The sequence below is a fragment of the Anopheles coustani genome, chromosome 3 (genome assembly GCF_943734705.1).
Source record: "Anopheles coustani chromosome 3, idAnoCousDA_361_x.2, whole genome shotgun sequence".
Taxonomy (NCBI): Eukaryota; Metazoa; Arthropoda; class Insecta; order Diptera; family Culicidae; genus Anopheles; species Anopheles coustani.
In genome coordinates, this window is record NC_071288.1 from 71311226 (window position 1) to 71328927 (window position 17702).

Sequence of the window (17702 nt, forward strand, 5' to 3'; positions counted from 1 at the left end):
GCTACGTCTAAAATTCTACGACTTTTCATAAGACAGGTACGACTGTGCTTGATACGCATTAAAAACAACTGGTTAAAGTTCATGGCAAGGTTCCCTAACTGTACATTCACTGTGAGAACAGAATGTGGATATTTGAAATGAGGGATCGAGAAGAGGCTTTATGTGACTGCTCAAATTCGGTTTAGATTTCCTTAACTAGTTCTTTTTTCCATACATTTCATGGAAAACATGGCAATGACTAATATAGATTTCACGTTTTTTATATCCCTACAATTAGAAACAATTCTATCGCTTGCCTTCGAGCAAAGGCTCAAGAGCATCAAGCTCGGCTGCTGAACAGCGGTCTTCTGCTGCAAGTGCGCTCGCTGGCCGGTCTGCAGAGTCACCCGGCGTTCGACACCTCCCTTGGCTCCCCGTACGACGGGGCGTGTTCGGTCGCGCCGCACCACCCATTGCACACGCAGCAACAACGAACACCTCCCCCGCTGCCACAGCAGTCCGCATCCACGCCGCTCGACGGAACGCTCTCGTCGGCCACCCTGCTCGAAATCGACCGGCAACGGGCCGAAGCGAACAGCAGCAACGGGTCGGCCATCTCCGTGAAGGGCGCCAGCAGCAGTCCCAACGTCAGCACCTTTTGACAGAATTTATAAGTGCTCGTTTCACACTCCCGACAACCGGTTAATGCGGCGCAACGGACGACCATGGGAACCACTGGCGGAGCATGAGAAACCAAACGAAAAGACTCGTACTATCGACGGCCACAACCAGGAGAGAACAACAAGTACAACGAATCGAAACTATCGATCATTATTTAGGATGTATTAAATTACCAAAGAGGGAACGGTAGCTCCGTTTGGCAGGAAGATGGCAAAAGCTTCAACGAAAGTGAATACAACAAACAACGGAAATCTTCGTGCGAACTGCGCCTAGTAAATTTAGTTTTTCGATGAACGTAAATTTTTATTTTCATCCACACTCTCCTAGTTTCCATTGAACAGGCCTCGAAAAATAGTTATGATTTAGTTTGGATGCTTATTCCAGAGAGATAGCAGCATGTTGTAAATACCGCTTTTAGTTACGTCTACGAAATGCAAACATTTTTCTTCCTTTTACTACGTGCAATCCATCTTACGCGAGCCTAACAACTTAAATGGTTAAAGTAAACGAAATACAGCCGGCGAAAGCGATATGAAGTAATATGCTAGGTGATACAGTACATACGTAAAATCATGTTTACAAAAAGCGGAATCGGTGAGGGAGAGGAAAATAGAGGGTTCAATGAAATCATTCACTCAATGGAGTAGGAATACTCCCTCACTCTCCCTTACCCGTGTAGGTATTTGTTGTACATAAACGAGAGGGAAAAATAAAATAATTTATTTAAAATAAACTGTTGGCTTAAAAAGTGTAAGGAACTCGGGAACGATAACGACATGCTGCGGCAAGGGTACGAAAAGTAAATGGTATTATCAAACATTAACTTGTGCACAAACGAGCAGCATACAAATCAATGAACGATCAAATTTGCAGCATCGAAGCGAACAAATTTTATTTGCTCTGTTGCAGCCAAACATACAAAACAAGAGAAAAACACTTCAATATACAATTGAACAATCAAACAGCATGAAAGAACACTAACAAGACACCACGGAGAGTGACTAATACAATCTGCAACTAACCAGGAACTAAATGTTAAAGATTGTCTAGATAGTAAACACAACGAGAAATTGTTTCTCTGACCGTTCCAGTGAACAATCCCTTAATTTAGTGTGTACACCACAGAATCTCTGCGTGCATGCATTGCACCATGATGTATGTGATATGATTTAGTCGTGAACTGATCTATTGAATTCTTTATTGCATTTTATGATTAAAATACTAAGTTCATTTGCTCCCCGGTTTATCATTTTTTTTAAACACAAATCGTACATCTTGGATAAGCACAACATTTAATGATGCACAACTGCCAACAAGCTGAATGTGCGATGCAGAAAGTAAGTAGAGTAACAAGAGCAAACGGATTAAAAATGCGAACAAATAAACCAATGTAAAATGTGAAAAATAAATTAAATCACACTTCAAGAAAAAAACTTCCGAATAATTTATTTGCGAAAGAATGTGGTCCGACCAGCAAAGAGTGGCTGAATGGTAATGAATAATTAAAAGTACATGCTTAGCAGGAGAACGAACTGAAAGGTAAAATCATCGATACATAATGTACGGTACACTAAAACAAAATTGAAAAAGTTTCATACTTCATGGTATATTAAAACGATCTTCAATCTACTAGATTTATGATCTGGGATCAAATATTGTCAGCTGGTGTGATATGAAGTATAAAAGGCGTAACTTAAATGGGAAATTGCTTTAGAATCTTTAAAACAATTATCTGTACAATCATGTGTACAACAACGGAATTTTTGAATCAAGAAAATATGAAGATGGCGGATTAAAGCGCTTCTGACATGACCTCCCAGTTGTAGCCTTGGGTAATGCTTACTTTGATTGTGGTGAAAATCGAATCCTTGTGGTACTCCAAATCTTACAAATCGATTTCATGTCTGAGATCCCAATTTGCGAATGCGAATCCTACTCCATTAAAGGCAGAAACGAGACAATACGACCATGATAGCCGAACAAATTTGCTTCAAATAGAAATCGGATTGCATCGGATCAAATCGAATGATTGAGTCCGTCTAGGGAGCGATTCTTCGACGATTCCAGATCCCGATTCTGCCAACACTAGTTACTTGACAGCTTCAGTACAAGCTTGTTTGTTGATCAACAGTCCAAAGGAGTAGAAGTTTGATAAATTTTCTTCATTTTAAAGAACAAAACTGTGCTATCGAAACGAATGACGACACCATGACTAACAACAACCAACAATACCTATCGATGGTCAACCAATTGTGCGGTAAAAATCGTGAACTGCAGTCCTTGCGTAAATCAGGAGTTCTTTATCGACGTGCCGCGCGTTTGCTGACCAAATCCGATCATCCCGAGAGCATCGTGAAAGTAATCACCACTTCTGATCCGCAGTGTACGTTCACGGATACAAATATTCATATTATTTGATCCATTTAATTTTAGTGTAAAGTATCCCGCAATAATAATAACGTGTTTGTTTAATCTCAGTGCCATCTGCGTCGAAGCAGATTGTCCTGTTTCCTTCTGGTAGTACTGGTAAAAGCCCGTTGGAAGAAACAGATGAAACGTTTTTTCTCGAGGTTGACGATTATGAGGTGCAAGGAGATTTGGATAACATTACGGCCGGTAAAAACAATATTTTCTAGTTTCACTTTAGTCCTTTTCTAAGCATTTCAGTTCCTTCACAGGCCCCAGTAAACCGCAAGTTACAAATTCAACCACATCTTTTACTTCAACATCCGGTACTGCTAGCACCGGTAAGTTTAGTCTGAAATTGATATTCGGATGTGTCTCTTGATTTAACTTATTGCCTCCCAGCAGCTACCAGACCAAGGCAAACCGTAGTGCTGGCATCTACTCCCGCCAAGGTGTTGAAGAACATAAAATCTGGTGAGAACATTCATTGATCGTAGAACCTGCGTCATCTTGCTAATCTTTCGCTTGTTTTATAGAACCCGATAACACCGCAATACTTATAACCAAACAAATGCTCCGAGAAACGGTAAATGGTAAGTATGCCGAGAATCGGTTTGAAGTAAAACATTTTAATGTTCTGCGTGTTTTCGTGTTTAAAGAAGCTGTAAAAGAAGCCATCAAACCTTTACTCAGCCGACTCACTACGATCGAAGCATCGATAGGATCAGTCTTCAAGGCGGTCGTTACTCCACCTACGGGTAGTAATCAATTGGAAGCCTTCGAATTTGTACAAATTGACAGCGCTCAAGGGATTGAAGAATTCAACCAGCAGCTGGGAGAAAACGAGGAGTTCTTCAAAGATGTCCTCAATTGGCTGCAAGCGCATATACTCGTGGCCGATAGCAGAAAAAGGATGTCAAAGGCTTTGAAGGCACTGTTCACGCCGGAGGTTATGTGTTGCATATCGTGGACGGGACGAGGGACGAAGGGTGTGAAACTCGCCATGTCGCGGCAAAGGGCTATAATAGATTTGTTTAAAAAAATAGGCACGACAGTCCTATCCATTGTAGACGAGCGTACGGTAGCCGATTTTTTCATTTTAAAATTAAGATATGCGAGCTTTAATTTGACCAGAAAGCTAAACAACACCCAAAGTGATGAGAATTGATTGAATTGATGCGAATGTAAGGAAAGGCAATACATTGGTTCATTTTCTTCGAGATCGATATTATGTTACTGATTATTTTTAAATTAAAATAAATGATTTTCCACCGTACTTTTTTGTTCGAGTGTCTCAACTCATCTGTCGTCTTTAATGGTTCAACGCTATCTTCCATCCGCTTACGTGAATAAAATAATCTCTCGTGTGGGATGAACCCTAACCATACGGCGGCACCAGAAAGCGAACATTTGAACCATGTTCCACAAAAAGCCTTAGCAAAAGGACATAGACGGATGTACTTCACAGGGCATTTCAAAGACTCCTGCCAAATGGTCGCGATTTCCTCGCGAAGACTTGAGTTCTGGAGTACAGTAGTAAACCTACCGATTTGGTCGGATTATGCCTGTACTTTATTTAAAATGCATTAAAACTTAAACCGTTATCAATAGGACCCTTGAGAAAGAATAATTTTAAGTGGTTTGAAGGGGTTGTTGTTTATTTGCCTAACTGTCAAGTATTCCATCTTTCAAACTACACCCAAATGACAACACCTGGTTGCTGTAGATAGATTTTCGGTTTCGAAAACATCAACCCGACCAGTTAGTTGTTGTGATTTCGTGTAAAAGAAAATAGTCCCATTTCGTCGGTTTGTGGTGCACATTTTTCAATGTAAAAACATGTCTTCATCACCAACGGGCCCGGAAGAGTTTGGCAAACTCCTCGGAACGGTGCACCGATGCGACGGTACGCAGAAACCCGCGACGGGAGCATTCGGTGGCAATGGAGGGTCACCCGGTGGGCCCTCGGGCACCAAAACGATCGAGATGCAGCCAGCGGAACTGTCGGAAACGGAGGACAACTCGTACATGTACTTCCGGCAGGAGGGGCTGTTTGCGAACAGTTTTCCTAAGATGAAAGAAATCCGACGAATGGGAAAGATGTGCGACGTTACGCTGAAGGTTTGTTTACCTCCCATCTGGATGCCATCTGACTGAGTAGGCGAAAGCGCCATACTGGAAGAAATTCCCCCATGGGGATTGATTATCATACATTCATTGAGATCTAACTTTTTTTCTAAAATACTTTTACATTTTTCTCCACCGATGCTACCGGCCAGGTTGATTCTCACTCCTTTTCAGCGCACCGCATCGTGCTTGCAGCTACCATCCCGTATTTCTACGCAATGTTTACCCACAATATGGCCGAGAGTAGAATCAAAGAAATTACCATGAAGGAAATCGAACCACTGTATGTAGGAAAATTCGAAATCTTCTTCCGTAAAAGATTAACAATATTTCTCTGCCTGACATCATTCCAGGGCGCTAGAGAGTTTGATAAACTTTGCGTACAGTGGACTAGTCAAAATCGATACCCAAAATGTGCAAAGTCTTATGGTGGGCGCATCGTTTCTCCAGCTGAACGAAGTACGGGACGCGTGTGCGAAGTTTCTGAAGCGCAAGTGAGTATCCTCAGCTGGGCATGGGAGTGATGTGGCTTCTAATTTGTTTTACTGTTCTTTTTTCCCACCATCCCCTAGGTTCCACCCTCAGAACGTGCTGGGCATACGACAGTTTGCCGATACGCTCGGTTGCTCGAAGCTAATCGTGTCCGCCGATCGGTACATCCACCAGCACTTCTCGAAGGTGGCGAATGGGGACGAGTTCGTCGCCCTCAGCAACAGCGAGCTGATCGAGGTGATCAGCCGGGACGAGCTGAACGTCAAGAGCGAAGAGTGCATCTTCGAGGCGTGTATGCGCTGGGTAAAGCACGACCAGGACACCCGCTCCGAGTACCTGCCGCTCATACTAGCCAACATCCGGCTGCCACTGCTCTCGCCCCAGTTTCTCGCCGACAATGTTGCCACGGAAGAGCTGATTAAAACGTCACACAAGTGTCGCGATCTGTTGGATGAGGCGCGCGACTTTCACCTGATGCCGGAACGGAGGGCCCTCGTGTCGACGACGCGTACCCGTCCACGGTGTTTCGATTTTGTCGTGGGGTTAATTTTTGCCGTCGGTGGACTGACGAAAAACGGGGAATCCGTGAGCACGGTGGAGATCTACAATCCAACCAGCAAGGAGTGGAGTATGGGCGAAGCGATGACGATGCTGCGGTCACGGGTCGGAGTGGCCGTTACCAACGGGAAGCTGTACGCTTTCGGTGGATTTAATGGAACCGAACGGTTGTCGACGGTGGAAATCTACGACCCTCGGCAGCACCGATGGTCTCAGGGAATGCCGATGCAGTGCAAGCGCAGTGCGGTCGGTGTGGCCGCCCTAGAGGACTACGTGTACGTGTGCGGTGGGTACGACGGTGTGACCAGTCTCAGCACGGTCGAACGATACTGTCCACGGACGGACAGCTGGAGCACGGTAGCGCCGATGATGAAGTATCGTTCGGCGGGCGGTGTGGCCGCCCTCGGTACGTTCGTGTATGCCCTCGGAGGGCACGATGGACTGTCGATCTTTGACACGGTCGAGCGGTACGATCCCTTCCTCGATACGTGGACAAAGGTGCGTCCGATGATTTACCGCCGATGTAGGCTCGGGGTAGCCACACTCGGCAATCGGTTGTACGCCTGCGGTGGCTACGATGGCAATTCGTTCCTTCGCACGGTGGAAGTGTACGATCCGGTGAAGGACACCTGGTCACTAATCGCGCCGATGAATGTGAAACGCAGCCGGGTCGCACTGGCGGCCAACATGGGCAAACTGTGGGCCATCGGAGGGTACGATGGTGAATCGAACCTCTCGACGGTGGAAGTGTACGATCCGAAAACCAACACCTGGACGTTCGTCGCCCCGATGAAGCACCATGGCGGAGGGGTAGGCTGCGGCGTTATACCTACACCATTCCAGGATTGAAACAGCACCCACCCAACTTTTTCGACTCAAAACTCTGATGTTCATCTTGCACCTAGGAATTCGTCACACTGTAATTTTCAACATTAAGATTTCAGCCAACCTTGCCATCGACGGAAGATAATAGCGGAACATCTTTTGTATCTGGTACGTGAATTCCATTCCGATCTCGTTTCCGTCAACAGTCTTTCAATGTGTGCAACAGGAAGTGAAATCCAGGACCAGCTGTACCATGTTCAGCATAAAACATTTTTCTCCTTTCAACACATTTTAGTATTACTTTGCAATATTTGACAAAAAAGAACATAATTCAATCGATGGAATTATTGTTTCACCGGTAATCGTGCAATTTTCACACATTCATAACAAATTTAAATTTAAACAAACACATTTTTTTATTTGGCAAATAGCAGACAAGCCCTGATCGCTTGATGTCGATTCGTTCTCATGCTGACGTTATGTATTTACGCGGTTATATAGATCTAGAAATCGAATAAATTTATTAGGAAAAAAAGTATACCAAACACATTTGCTAGGCCTAAGTCTCGCCCCATTTTCTCATCGTTGTTGTTCGCTCTAGGGGTATGGGTTCCTTTCACCAATCTTTATTCTATAAAACACAGAGCTAATGTTACACGCTAGGCACGATCGCGCTTTTATCTGTACGTTCATCACACATTAGTAGGACGTTGTTTGTAAGATGTCTATATGATACGACGTAAAAGATTCGCTTATGTTTTACACGTGTAGAAATGAAAGCATTGCAAATAAAATCGAGGACCCGAACAGTTCGGGATTCATCCCAAAAACTATATCAAATCTTTTTATGTTGAAAAAATATCATTCTACATTGCATTCGTTTAGCAACACGACAAAGCCAACTTTGGAAATTAAATTACATCTTTATAAATATATCAAATATGTTGGTTATGAAGGCAGATAGAAATTAAATAATACCAATTTTAAACGATAGCAACTAATACTCAACGCCTCCTGAAACTCCGGAACTTTAAATAATCAACAAAACCAATGAAACATTTCACGTTGCTAGGGAGATTCGAAGAGCTGGTCTAACAGTTTGCGCCGAATAAAAGTTGCTTTCGTTTAAAATGGGCCAAATTGCGATTATCACATTTAGAGATTTAAAAAACAAAGCATGCATTCTCTTAGACTTACCAAACAATCAAGCACACACGTACACTTACACAACATAAAAGCGGTAACTTGTTCGGAATATTCAGACCTATGGTTAAAGATGGACATAAGCATGTTCATACATAAGTTAATTGCAAAATGCTACTTTATTATTAGTCATAGTATTAGCTGCCCTTTATTTCAAATCCTTCTTCATAGCACAAAAAACCGTACGTATTGACACCCGATTGTAAAATCGTAAAATCCCATCCCCATACCCCCTCAAGTGTGCCCTAAAGCGAAGGGATGGGGGTGCTAAACAGGTGCACATGAAGAAGAACCACAGCGATGAAGTTAAACCGAAAGAAAAACAAAACAAAGAATATATGAAAAACAAAAATACAGTACTCTGCAAGGATACGTATTTGTTTTAGCGTAGTAAGACTTTTGTGACGCGATGGCGACTATGTTTCCCCTGTTTCTATCACATTTACATTATAACTCCCTCCCCCTATTGGGAGTTTGGCCCAAGCTTCGATGATCTCCTTTCGGTCGCAGAAAAGAAAAGCACGTATCGATAAAATAAAAATAAAAATAAAACACAAAAAAACCGCGAGGTAAGCGATTCGGGGGCTCCCTTATCAGCTTTTCACCTTCCGCTCGATGATGATCTCATCGCCGGAGCGTATGTTGTAGCTGTAGAGCACCTTGTGCGGGTACTTCATCTCCTCCAGGCCGAGATCGCGGAGGTCCTGGTCGACGTAGTACAGCCGCATCCGGGCAGCAGGGACATCGAATATTCGTTCGAGGCGTGATTTAAGATCGCTGACCGTTCTGTAAATTATAGACAAATATTTAACGAACGTTGCTTTTTTCTTAAAACGGACACACTTTCACACACCTATTCACGTCCACCGTTCGCTCGATCGATTGGTCCTCGAAGGTGAAGCGAACCTTCACCTTCCGCTCCGGGCGCAGGTCAATGTTGACGAGCGGGTCCAGCTTGCCGTGCACCTCGACCAGCTCGTAGTACCGTCTCGGACGTTCCGCATCCGGTTTGTCCAGATAGTGGCGGATAAAGGAACGTTCCGAGTCTTCACGCTCGACCGCCCCGATCGTGTCGCCACCGTTCAGAATACTGATGTTCGGGAGCCGCGCTATTAGCAACTGGCGGCGCTCGTGCTCCGTCGTTGAATCCGTCCTCGCCCATAGTGGCCAATACTGCAGGACCAAAAAAAGACCAAACAAACAGACCATTGATAACTCGTCGCACGTGAGCGGCATAGGATTGCTTTTTTCTTCCTGTCCCTTTATTTGCTCACCTGAAGCCGTACATTGGACAGCGATGGGAATTCGGCCAACCGATCGATATCTTCCCAGGAGTCAATTTTGGCATTGCTCAGGTTGAGCAGCTTTAGGTTGCTATCGATGTATGTGTGTGTGGTTAGAGTACACAAATTGGGAAAATCCGTTATTAGATATGCTACTGGTCGCAATAGTTGCAACTTTCACTTACCGGAAATATTTATGACTTTCTTCCGCATTTTCCTTATCTTCTGCATCTGAAGGCTTAAGTGATCTACAAAGAAGAAAGAGTCATAGAATAAAATAAAATTGCATCAAAAGAGGTAATAAAGTGTCTAATTAAACAACTAAATAAACACCCCAAAGATCGGAGAGGTCCCGTTTAACATCGGAACTAATCCGTTGGATTATCCAAACTACCTCGTTTCGAGGGTCAGACTAATCACATTAATCAGATTGTATTCCCCCTCTTTCTTTTTGTGCATAAAAAACCATCTGACCCTTAAACCATACCACCCGACCCGGCGACGGTTGCACTGAACCGAAACCGCTACACACACCGTAAAATATCACTCAACTTAAAAACCAACCGCCCAAATCTGTTACTCAACATCGACCACTGTGTGTCACTATTTAGTAAACGGTAGCACCTTCAATGTCAAATATCGGAGTAAAATGGCAAAGACGATGGAATAGATACGAACAGGCGCGTGGCAAATAAAAAAAAAACGCCGGTCGCATTGAAATAGCAATGAATTGCTCATTTTTCATCACGTAACACATTGACCTGCTTTTTGGTGCGTTTAAATTTGTCTCAAATGGCGCTCACTCTGGGATCGCGGGGGTTCAACGAAGGGAAACCAAAGGGAGGGAAAAGGTGAATTTTGATTTTTTGACCGATTATTACTATCATTATTGCGCTTTTATGGTCTACCCGCAGGGGGTGGAATTGTAATTTTTATTGTGCCGTTTAGCTTAAAAGATCCATACGCATTTTTTTTGTTTTACCAACCTCGCCTGAACAAACACAGTTTTGTAATGTTCAACATGTCCAGATATTCATTTCAACACAATTTTAACACTATGCGAAATGTTCTTGCACAATTTACATGGGAAATCCATCATCACCTTCAACACTGTAGTAAGGAAAAGTGTAAGTATAGTTGTTGCAAACACTTGCTACTTCGCGGGAATTAAAAGAATTCTTAGGAATTTCTATTGTGGCAAAGAAAAGCCAAAAATTTACTCTTTATTCCCGTTGGTTGTGCTTGTACAAGAGTCAGAGCTTTCCCGCTTTTCCACTTCTTTTATCGGTTTTCTAACGCTAGTATCGTTCCCTTTTCGTCTGACAGGTGCTGTTGGAGCGAGTTCGAAGTTATGGGTCCGAACTGTTTCCAACAATAGTAATAAAAAAAGCAACAGTATTTTACTGGTGCCACAGGAAGCAAAGATTGATCTGAATGCAATGCGATATAGGAAAATTAAAAAAATAATTTACAATCATATTTATATTTACGTTAACAATATTATCGGGCTGGATTTAGGGATTGATAAAGGGATTTTATCCCTTTATTCAATATGTCGATTATTTAAACTCTCCATTACTCGCAGTTATGCAAACAAAATGAAAACACAATACAAACAATTGAAAAAATGCTACGAATCAAAATCTTTACAGCTGTATAGTAATAACATTCTATTATAACTATACATTTTAAACTCATAAATGATAGGCCATCATGCCATCATTTTAAGTTTGCACATCAGTACATCATCCCACTAAGGGTCAAATTTAAAAAAAAATGAAATAAAAGTGCAAGCTTTACCACAAACTAAACTAGTCAATCATCGTTAAAAGCAATTCAAGTTCATCTCTTCAACACCCCATCATACAACGAAAGAAACAGACTGATGGCGCCTTATCGCACGACCGCCTTATCAAATCAGCGAGTGTCAGCAAGCATGACATTGAATGTTACCCTTTCCGTTTTAATGTAGTTAGGTGTTGTTGAGTTGGACGCCAACGAAAATCTGTGACTCACCTCAAAGGACAATCTGCCAGCACGAGCGATTCAAGCTGGGGGAAAACGCGCCCAATGCGACAGATTTCGGCCCACTCCGAGATGTAGTTTCCCGTCAGGTGAAGCTTCCGGACGCCGTCGTGTGGAGCGGTTTGATATGGCGGCGGTTCGTTGGCGGTGGCAGTGGCTCCGCTGGCGGGTTGTTGCTGTTCCGTACCGTCGTCCTCCTCCTGCTTGGTGTGACTAGTTGAAGCAGGGACGTCGGATGGGGCAGTGACGGGGCTACTGGAGGAGCCGGCGGTAGCTGTGGGATCAATCGTGTCGATCAGTACGTGCGTGTACTCGTTCAAGCTGAGATGAAGCTCCTCGAGGGCGGGCAGCAGACGCAATAGTGTCTCAACGCTGCACCAACCCAGCTTGGTGTTGTTCAGCACCAGATTGCGCAGATTGTCCATCTTGGTGACCGGTGGCTCCTGGATCGGGCCGGTCAGATGGTTAAGGCTCAGGTTGACAAACTCAACTCGCGGCATGTGCGATAGAATGACGAAAACCTACAAAGAAAATACACCCATTACCATCCGTACTTTCCTTCAAAAAGGCTCACTCGGAAACTCACTTCATTCCAGTTGTTGAGCTTGTTTTGCGCCAAATCTAGCTCCTTCACGATGCGACACTTCTTCTTCAGGTCTTCCGGTTCGCCGGCGCGATCGATATTGCAGTCATTCAGCACCAGCAGCTGGGGGGTGCTGGGGGAAGAAAAACAAAGTTCCATTACACTAACCATCCGCGTACCATGCATCGGACTTGCAGTAGTCAGTTCCACACAAAGAAATCATTGTGTCGCTTCGGGCGTGCGTGCAAAAATGGGCATTTAGTGCTCAGTCGTCATTCGACGACCGAGCGGTGTGCATCCGGTGGGCGTAAGGGATTACTTGTGCACCCCGACTAACCGAGTTGGAAGGGGGGGTGGGTAATTAATGTGTCAGATCATTATCATTAGGTTGGCGGTAAAGTCGTGACACGCTTCTGAGAGACCTCTCGTGATTGGATCAAGATCAAATGGAAAAGTTTTTCTACTAATGAGATTCAATCGGGCCATCAGAAATAACAAATTTAATAAACCCTATTCCGACTAATGAATAGGGAATGCAAAATGTTTCTTTTTGTTTTTCAATGCTTTCGAATTACAAACTGCACATTAATTGTAATACTTAATTGTATACTTAGTTTATGAAGCTTTTGAATATCTATTAAAATACGCCTTTAAGGATAAACCAGTATATTTTTCTAAAAAGTGCATTTTACTTCACAATCAATGAATAGGAAAACCATTACTGTAAAAACCTCTTCGAAATCATTGACTAAAACTATCAATATTCGATACTGTGTGCTGTTTCCTCCATGAAGAGACATAAAGAGACAAAGGATTTTGAATTCCATTTAGTTTTTTTAATTCATGAACTTGTTTGAAATGTGCAATCTGTTCCACACGTTGTAACCTTAACAGAAAAAAAAATGAAAATCCCTGTTTTGGCAGCATTCCATATCGAACAAAACATGTTGAATCGCCAACAAAATCCTCTGGCTCCATTGTTCGTCTTTCGATGTCCTTTGCTTTTCTTCTTAACCCTTCTTTGCATGGTGAGGGAAATTTCAATCATAATATCTAGTCAACAAAAAAAGGTACTCAAAACTCTTGTACTGCAAATTTGTTGTTGCTGGAAACATTTCAAAAACAGTCAAAAATTAGGATTAGGATTTTTTTAAATATTTTTCCTTTAATCTAGAGCATTAATTACATCACCCTGATTTATTTTAAAAAAATAGCAAAAATTATGCAAAGAAGGGTTAAATCGCTTCTTATGCCATTTGTTGAAAGACTGCAACTTTATTGCACATGGTGCATCTTTGATATACATGCTAAACTTAGGTTTAGTTTATAATTCAGTAAATATCCATTAGATCAACAAAGGTTCTCCTTCGCAATTTCGCAGTCATTTTTTGACTGATCAGGTACTTTTTCAATCACATTTATTTCGTAAGGTTGATCTATTCGACCAAATGTTAATGCATGAATTTCACACATTTTGTTAATGTTGAATGAATGTTAATTTAAAAGTATTCAAAAACCAAATTTTCTTTTAAATAATGAACATAATTTGCGTTAAAGTTTCAAGCGTAAAAATCTCGGTAGTTCTAGTGTTAAATATATGGCAACATCTAATAGGATATTTTAAAAAATCTCTAAATATCAGATAGATGAATCTGTTTAAGTTTTTCAGTGCATTCTTTTAGTCCTAAACTTGATATACAAAACATACTTGCTTCCTGTTGATTTATTATTAAACATTTTTCTTCCGTTACTCCTCGACTCTGATTCAATATACTGTTCTATCCTTTTATTATTTCGTGATGGTTTACGTACAGTACAGTATTCTCCATTATTGTAAAACTGAACCCGAAGATGTCGACTGTAGCAAGACATAAGCAAGAATTATTTGACCCCATACAGTCCAAAACATGATCGACGAAGCTTTTCGGCGAAAGCAATCATATTAATCACTTCATGGTACGAACTACATTTCACAACCTTTCCCTACAATCTAATGCCATCAATCTAACTAGAAGTACCACTAGCTTTATCGACCCATTACCATTGACCTCCAAATGAATCACTCCGATGCGTTTATGTACGTTACGTGGTTGGACCATGGGCTTAGGAACCCGGTGGGTCCGATACCTACCTTTGTCTAGGGGGTAGCTTCGGCACAAAGATGGACACCAGCACCGCTTCCTCCTCCTTCTCGTGCTCCTCTTTCTCGTCCGGCTCTAGGCCGTACTTCTCTTCCAGCGCTTCCAGCAAGGTTGGCATTCTGATGGCGTTTGTTCCGCTTGGGACGGGTGGAGAGGTGAATTGAATGAATTTTCACAATTTCACAATCAGCACAATTCGCGTGGGTTCGCAAATGTCAGCTTCCCGATCAGCTCCAGCTCCAGCTAGAACGGGGCAACTTTGATGGCGTCTGTTTGGGGAGAGAAAATAAGAGTAAACCGGTTAATTTCAGGGTTGGTAGACGATTACACAAACGGACCGCGCGATCGTGGGGAGGAGGGAGAAATCATAAATCATGGTTCGTCGATGAAAGAACACAGGAAACGCAAAGTGGTGGAACAATAAATCGTCACGATTTGAACCACCGCTTTTCAGTGAATTTTCCAGCGCGCAGCCAGCCGACTCGCCAGCCTTTGTTTACGTTCTATTACAGTGAACGCGAGCGCGAGCCACTTTCCTTCTCGAAATCGATTTCACCGTTCGCGATCTGTGGCCAACCGTTGTGTTTCGTTTCTTTTCCACCGTATCTCTAGTTTTTCCCTTCTTTTGTTTGCTCTGCGTTTTTTTCCCCCATTTTGCTCTCGCACACCGTTACCAATTTGTATCCGCAAGTTGTAACGCGTGCGCTTATTTACTATTTAAAGCCATTATACAATAGTGGGGCCCGTCGGAGAGTAGGCCAGCACTTGGCAAAAACGCAGGAGCAACGGCGAGCGGGAGGGAAGGTCGCGGAACGCGCGAGGAATAACAATAATAGTAGCGTTCAAAGAGATCCGCGACACGACACGAAACAAACGGAGCAATAACAACAACACGCCGTCATGTGCAAACCACGGTGTACTACTACTATAGTACTAACAGCTCGCATCGCAGCAGCCCGTGCAAACACACACACAAGCTGATTTGTTGCACGCGAAACGGTGTGCAGTTCTACTCGGTCCACGTGCAGTGATGCATCAAATCGGGTTTTTGAAAATAAACTTCATGGAGGAAAGCCGTATTTCCGCGGGTATAACATCACCCTTGCATAACACCACCCCAATATTTAAAAATCATTTTACTTAAAACAATTTTTTTGAAAGCATTTATTATTTTTGAAATTTTTGTTGCATGTTGTACTAAGAATTATTCTCAAAATTACTTCGCTTTGAAAAAAATGTATCTGTTTTATCTCACTTCTGGGGCAAGTTCTTTTCAAATTCTTTAACAAAATGTAACTTCCATTCTAAGATTTTGAATTTGTTTTTTTTAAGTTTAGTAAGTATTTTATATCGTATGCAACCCATTCACGCCATGTTATTGGTGAACAAAGAATAATATAAAGGAGCCCCGGAACATAGGATAAGTTTCAACTAGCAGAAAGGCTAAAATTGATTCTGTAAGTTTGATGTCCCAGAATACAACTAGTCGAAGGAGAAACGTTGGAAAAAACGTGTTTTAAACGAGAAAACACATTTGTCTTCCGTCGAAAACAAAAGAAACAACAAAAGAAAATTAAATTCCAAAGATTTCAAGATCTTATCAACGATTTATATACAAACATTATATCAAATTTCGATTTTAAGATTTGCTGTGCTGATTTGTTGAAGTTTGTTAACTAATAAACAGTAAAGCAATAGTAATATTTGAAATAGTAAATTTGATAAAAATGATGTTTGATAAATTTGGAAAATTCTGGAGATACGAAGAAATCGTCGGCTAGAATAAAAACTTAAAAGGAAACCACATTCCCAACGGTACATCACTGTCCGCTAGTTAAACGTGCGTGAAGCAAGGGGGAAGGATGCACGTGCGGAGGTTTCGATGCACGCGGATCAGCTGTTTGTGGTGTTTGTATGTTTGCAGGCATGCTCGCACACACAGGTACAAGCTGGCGCTAGGTGGGAGGAGGCGTTGGGGCCAAACGCGAATCGCCCTTTCGAACCACAGACAGCAAACCGCGCGTTGACCGATCACTGCACAGTCTCCGCACGTATAACGTGCCTCTCCATTTCAATTTTATTTCTATTCGTGTTTACTCCTTCAGCTGGGGGCATCTAGAGCGTTGGAGCGTCTCTGAACCGCGCGTCTGCAGCGCCATGCTCCCACCACACGCCCGGTGTGCAGCTCGTGTCCTCTTGCCGTGCTGACGAAATACCACTTCTTGTATTCGCGAAGGTGAATCACGTAACAAAGAGACGGTCGGGTCGGTACGGCGCAATCATATTGTTGCAACCACCGACCGTCGAAAGACCTCAACGTTACAACCTTCCCCCCATGTTAGAGACGCTTTCCAGAAGCCTTTCGCGAAACGAAGGTATCTTCGATACGGACGGTGTGGTTAGAATCTGTTTCTTGTCGAATAAAGTAGGCTTTGTTGGATGCTTACCTTTATATCCTTGCGTCCTAGATTGGACCAAACTAGTTGGTGGATGTGGATGTAGAACAATCCCAGTCGGTTTCTAATATAATCACTAGAATTTTGAGATTATGTTTCGCTCCTCTCGAAGGCTGCTGATTGTTTCGCAACTATAATCTAACACATTCCAATTTTAACTGACAAGCAATTTTGAACCGTCGCGTATTTCACACTTCTTCGTACGTCATTCAAAGGGTCATCGCGGATTGGACACAACAAGATAGCGGACACTTTACTACGAGACGAAATAGATCCCGCCTGCCCTACGAGACGAAACCGGACCAGCAAACCGAAAACTATTTTTTTCCACTTTTTTTTTCTTTTGCGACGAGCGGTGTGTGTTTGATTGAGGCAAGCCAAAAATAAACAACGAAACTAAGCAACTACTACTGCGTTCAATGTCAAGCTGTTAATTTTTCGTTCACCCGTTGCGTTTTTCCACTTCCACTGGTAGCATTTTCCGCTCGACCCGTTCTGGACTTTCCCTTTTGGCACATTAGAAGAGGTGTGTGATTTGGTGAGCGTTTCACATTCGGCATTAAACAAACAGTATTGTTTTCACTTGGAAAGAGTTCGTTACAATGGAAGATATTCCAAGGGCTTCGTATTCCTTTTATTCAACTCTCAGACCGTATTGCGCACTACATCTTTAGCTATTCCTAAGAAAGAACGCACCAGCGACAAAGCATCGCGAAACTTGAGCAGCACGGTCCTACCGTGCCGAGCAGTAATTCAATACTGGTTTATTTTGAGTCATCACAACTACCTGCGCCTTCATGTTTTTAGGAATCCTTCATGTTACACCAACCAAGGAAATGAAGGCAGGTTGTATTTCAGATTGCGCAAATCGAAATTTAACTACAACAAAGTTGATCTGCATTTTATCTATTTCAGTTAAGCTAGGAAGCGAAATACACTTAAC

General features: G+C 42.6%; 4 protein-coding genes across 6 annotated transcripts in view; 3 read left to right on the forward strand and 1 right to left on the reverse strand.

The window, feature by feature from the left end:
* Nucleotides 1-641, forward strand: part of LOC131272822 (uncharacterized) — a 57592-nt gene extending 56951 nt beyond the window's left edge. Inside the window, exon 6 of the mRNA XM_058274684.1 lies at nucleotides 278-641. Coding sequence (XP_058130667.1) covers nucleotides 278-641 — 364 coding nt within the window. The remainder of the gene's footprint in view (nucleotides 1-277) is intronic.
* Nucleotides 642-2804: 2163 nt separating this feature from the next.
* On the forward strand, nucleotides 2805-4339 carry LOC131272825 (uncharacterized). 3 transcript variants are annotated; one of them, XM_058274688.1, is made up of 6 exons: nucleotides 2805-3043; nucleotides 3139-3276; nucleotides 3339-3407; nucleotides 3469-3540; nucleotides 3603-3659; nucleotides 3726-4339. In XM_058274688.1, exons 1-6 carry the CDS (start codon nucleotides 2869-2871, stop codon nucleotides 4232-4234), a joined length of 1020 nt encoding a protein of 339 aa, XP_058130671.1. In that variant the 5' UTR covers nucleotides 2805-2868; the 3' UTR covers nucleotides 4235-4339. The 3 variants fall into 3 exon arrangements, with proteins under 3 accessions (XP_058130671.1, XP_058130673.1, XP_058130672.1); XM_058274690.1 differs by having other exon boundaries at nucleotides 3729-4339; XM_058274689.1 differs by having other exon boundaries at nucleotides 3472-3540.
* Nucleotides 4340-4819: 480 nt separating this feature from the next.
* LOC131272823 (kelch-like protein 18) lies at nucleotides 4820-7893 on the forward strand. The gene is made up of 4 exons (XM_058274685.1): nucleotides 4820-5187; nucleotides 5346-5476; nucleotides 5547-5687; nucleotides 5766-7893. The coding sequence occupies exons 1-4, from the start codon at nucleotides 4906-4908 to the stop codon at nucleotides 7090-7092; spliced, it is 1881 nt and encodes a 626-aa protein (XP_058130668.1). The 5' UTR covers nucleotides 4820-4905; the 3' UTR covers nucleotides 7093-7893.
* Nucleotides 7894-8321: 428 nt separating this feature from the next.
* Nucleotides 8322-17527, reverse strand: LOC131272824 (tubulin-specific chaperone cofactor E-like protein). The gene is made up of 8 exons (XM_058274686.1): nucleotides 16751-17527; nucleotides 14294-14572; nucleotides 12166-12295; nucleotides 11571-12100; nucleotides 9740-9802; nucleotides 9546-9645; nucleotides 9125-9444; nucleotides 8322-9057 (listed from the first exon to the last, which is right to left on the reverse strand). The coding sequence occupies exons 2-8, from the start codon at nucleotides 14419-14421 to the stop codon at nucleotides 8865-8867; spliced, it is 1464 nt and encodes a 487-aa protein (XP_058130669.1). The 5' UTR covers nucleotides 14422-14572; nucleotides 16751-17527; the 3' UTR covers nucleotides 8322-8864.
* Nucleotides 17528-17702: the final 175 nt, after the last annotated feature.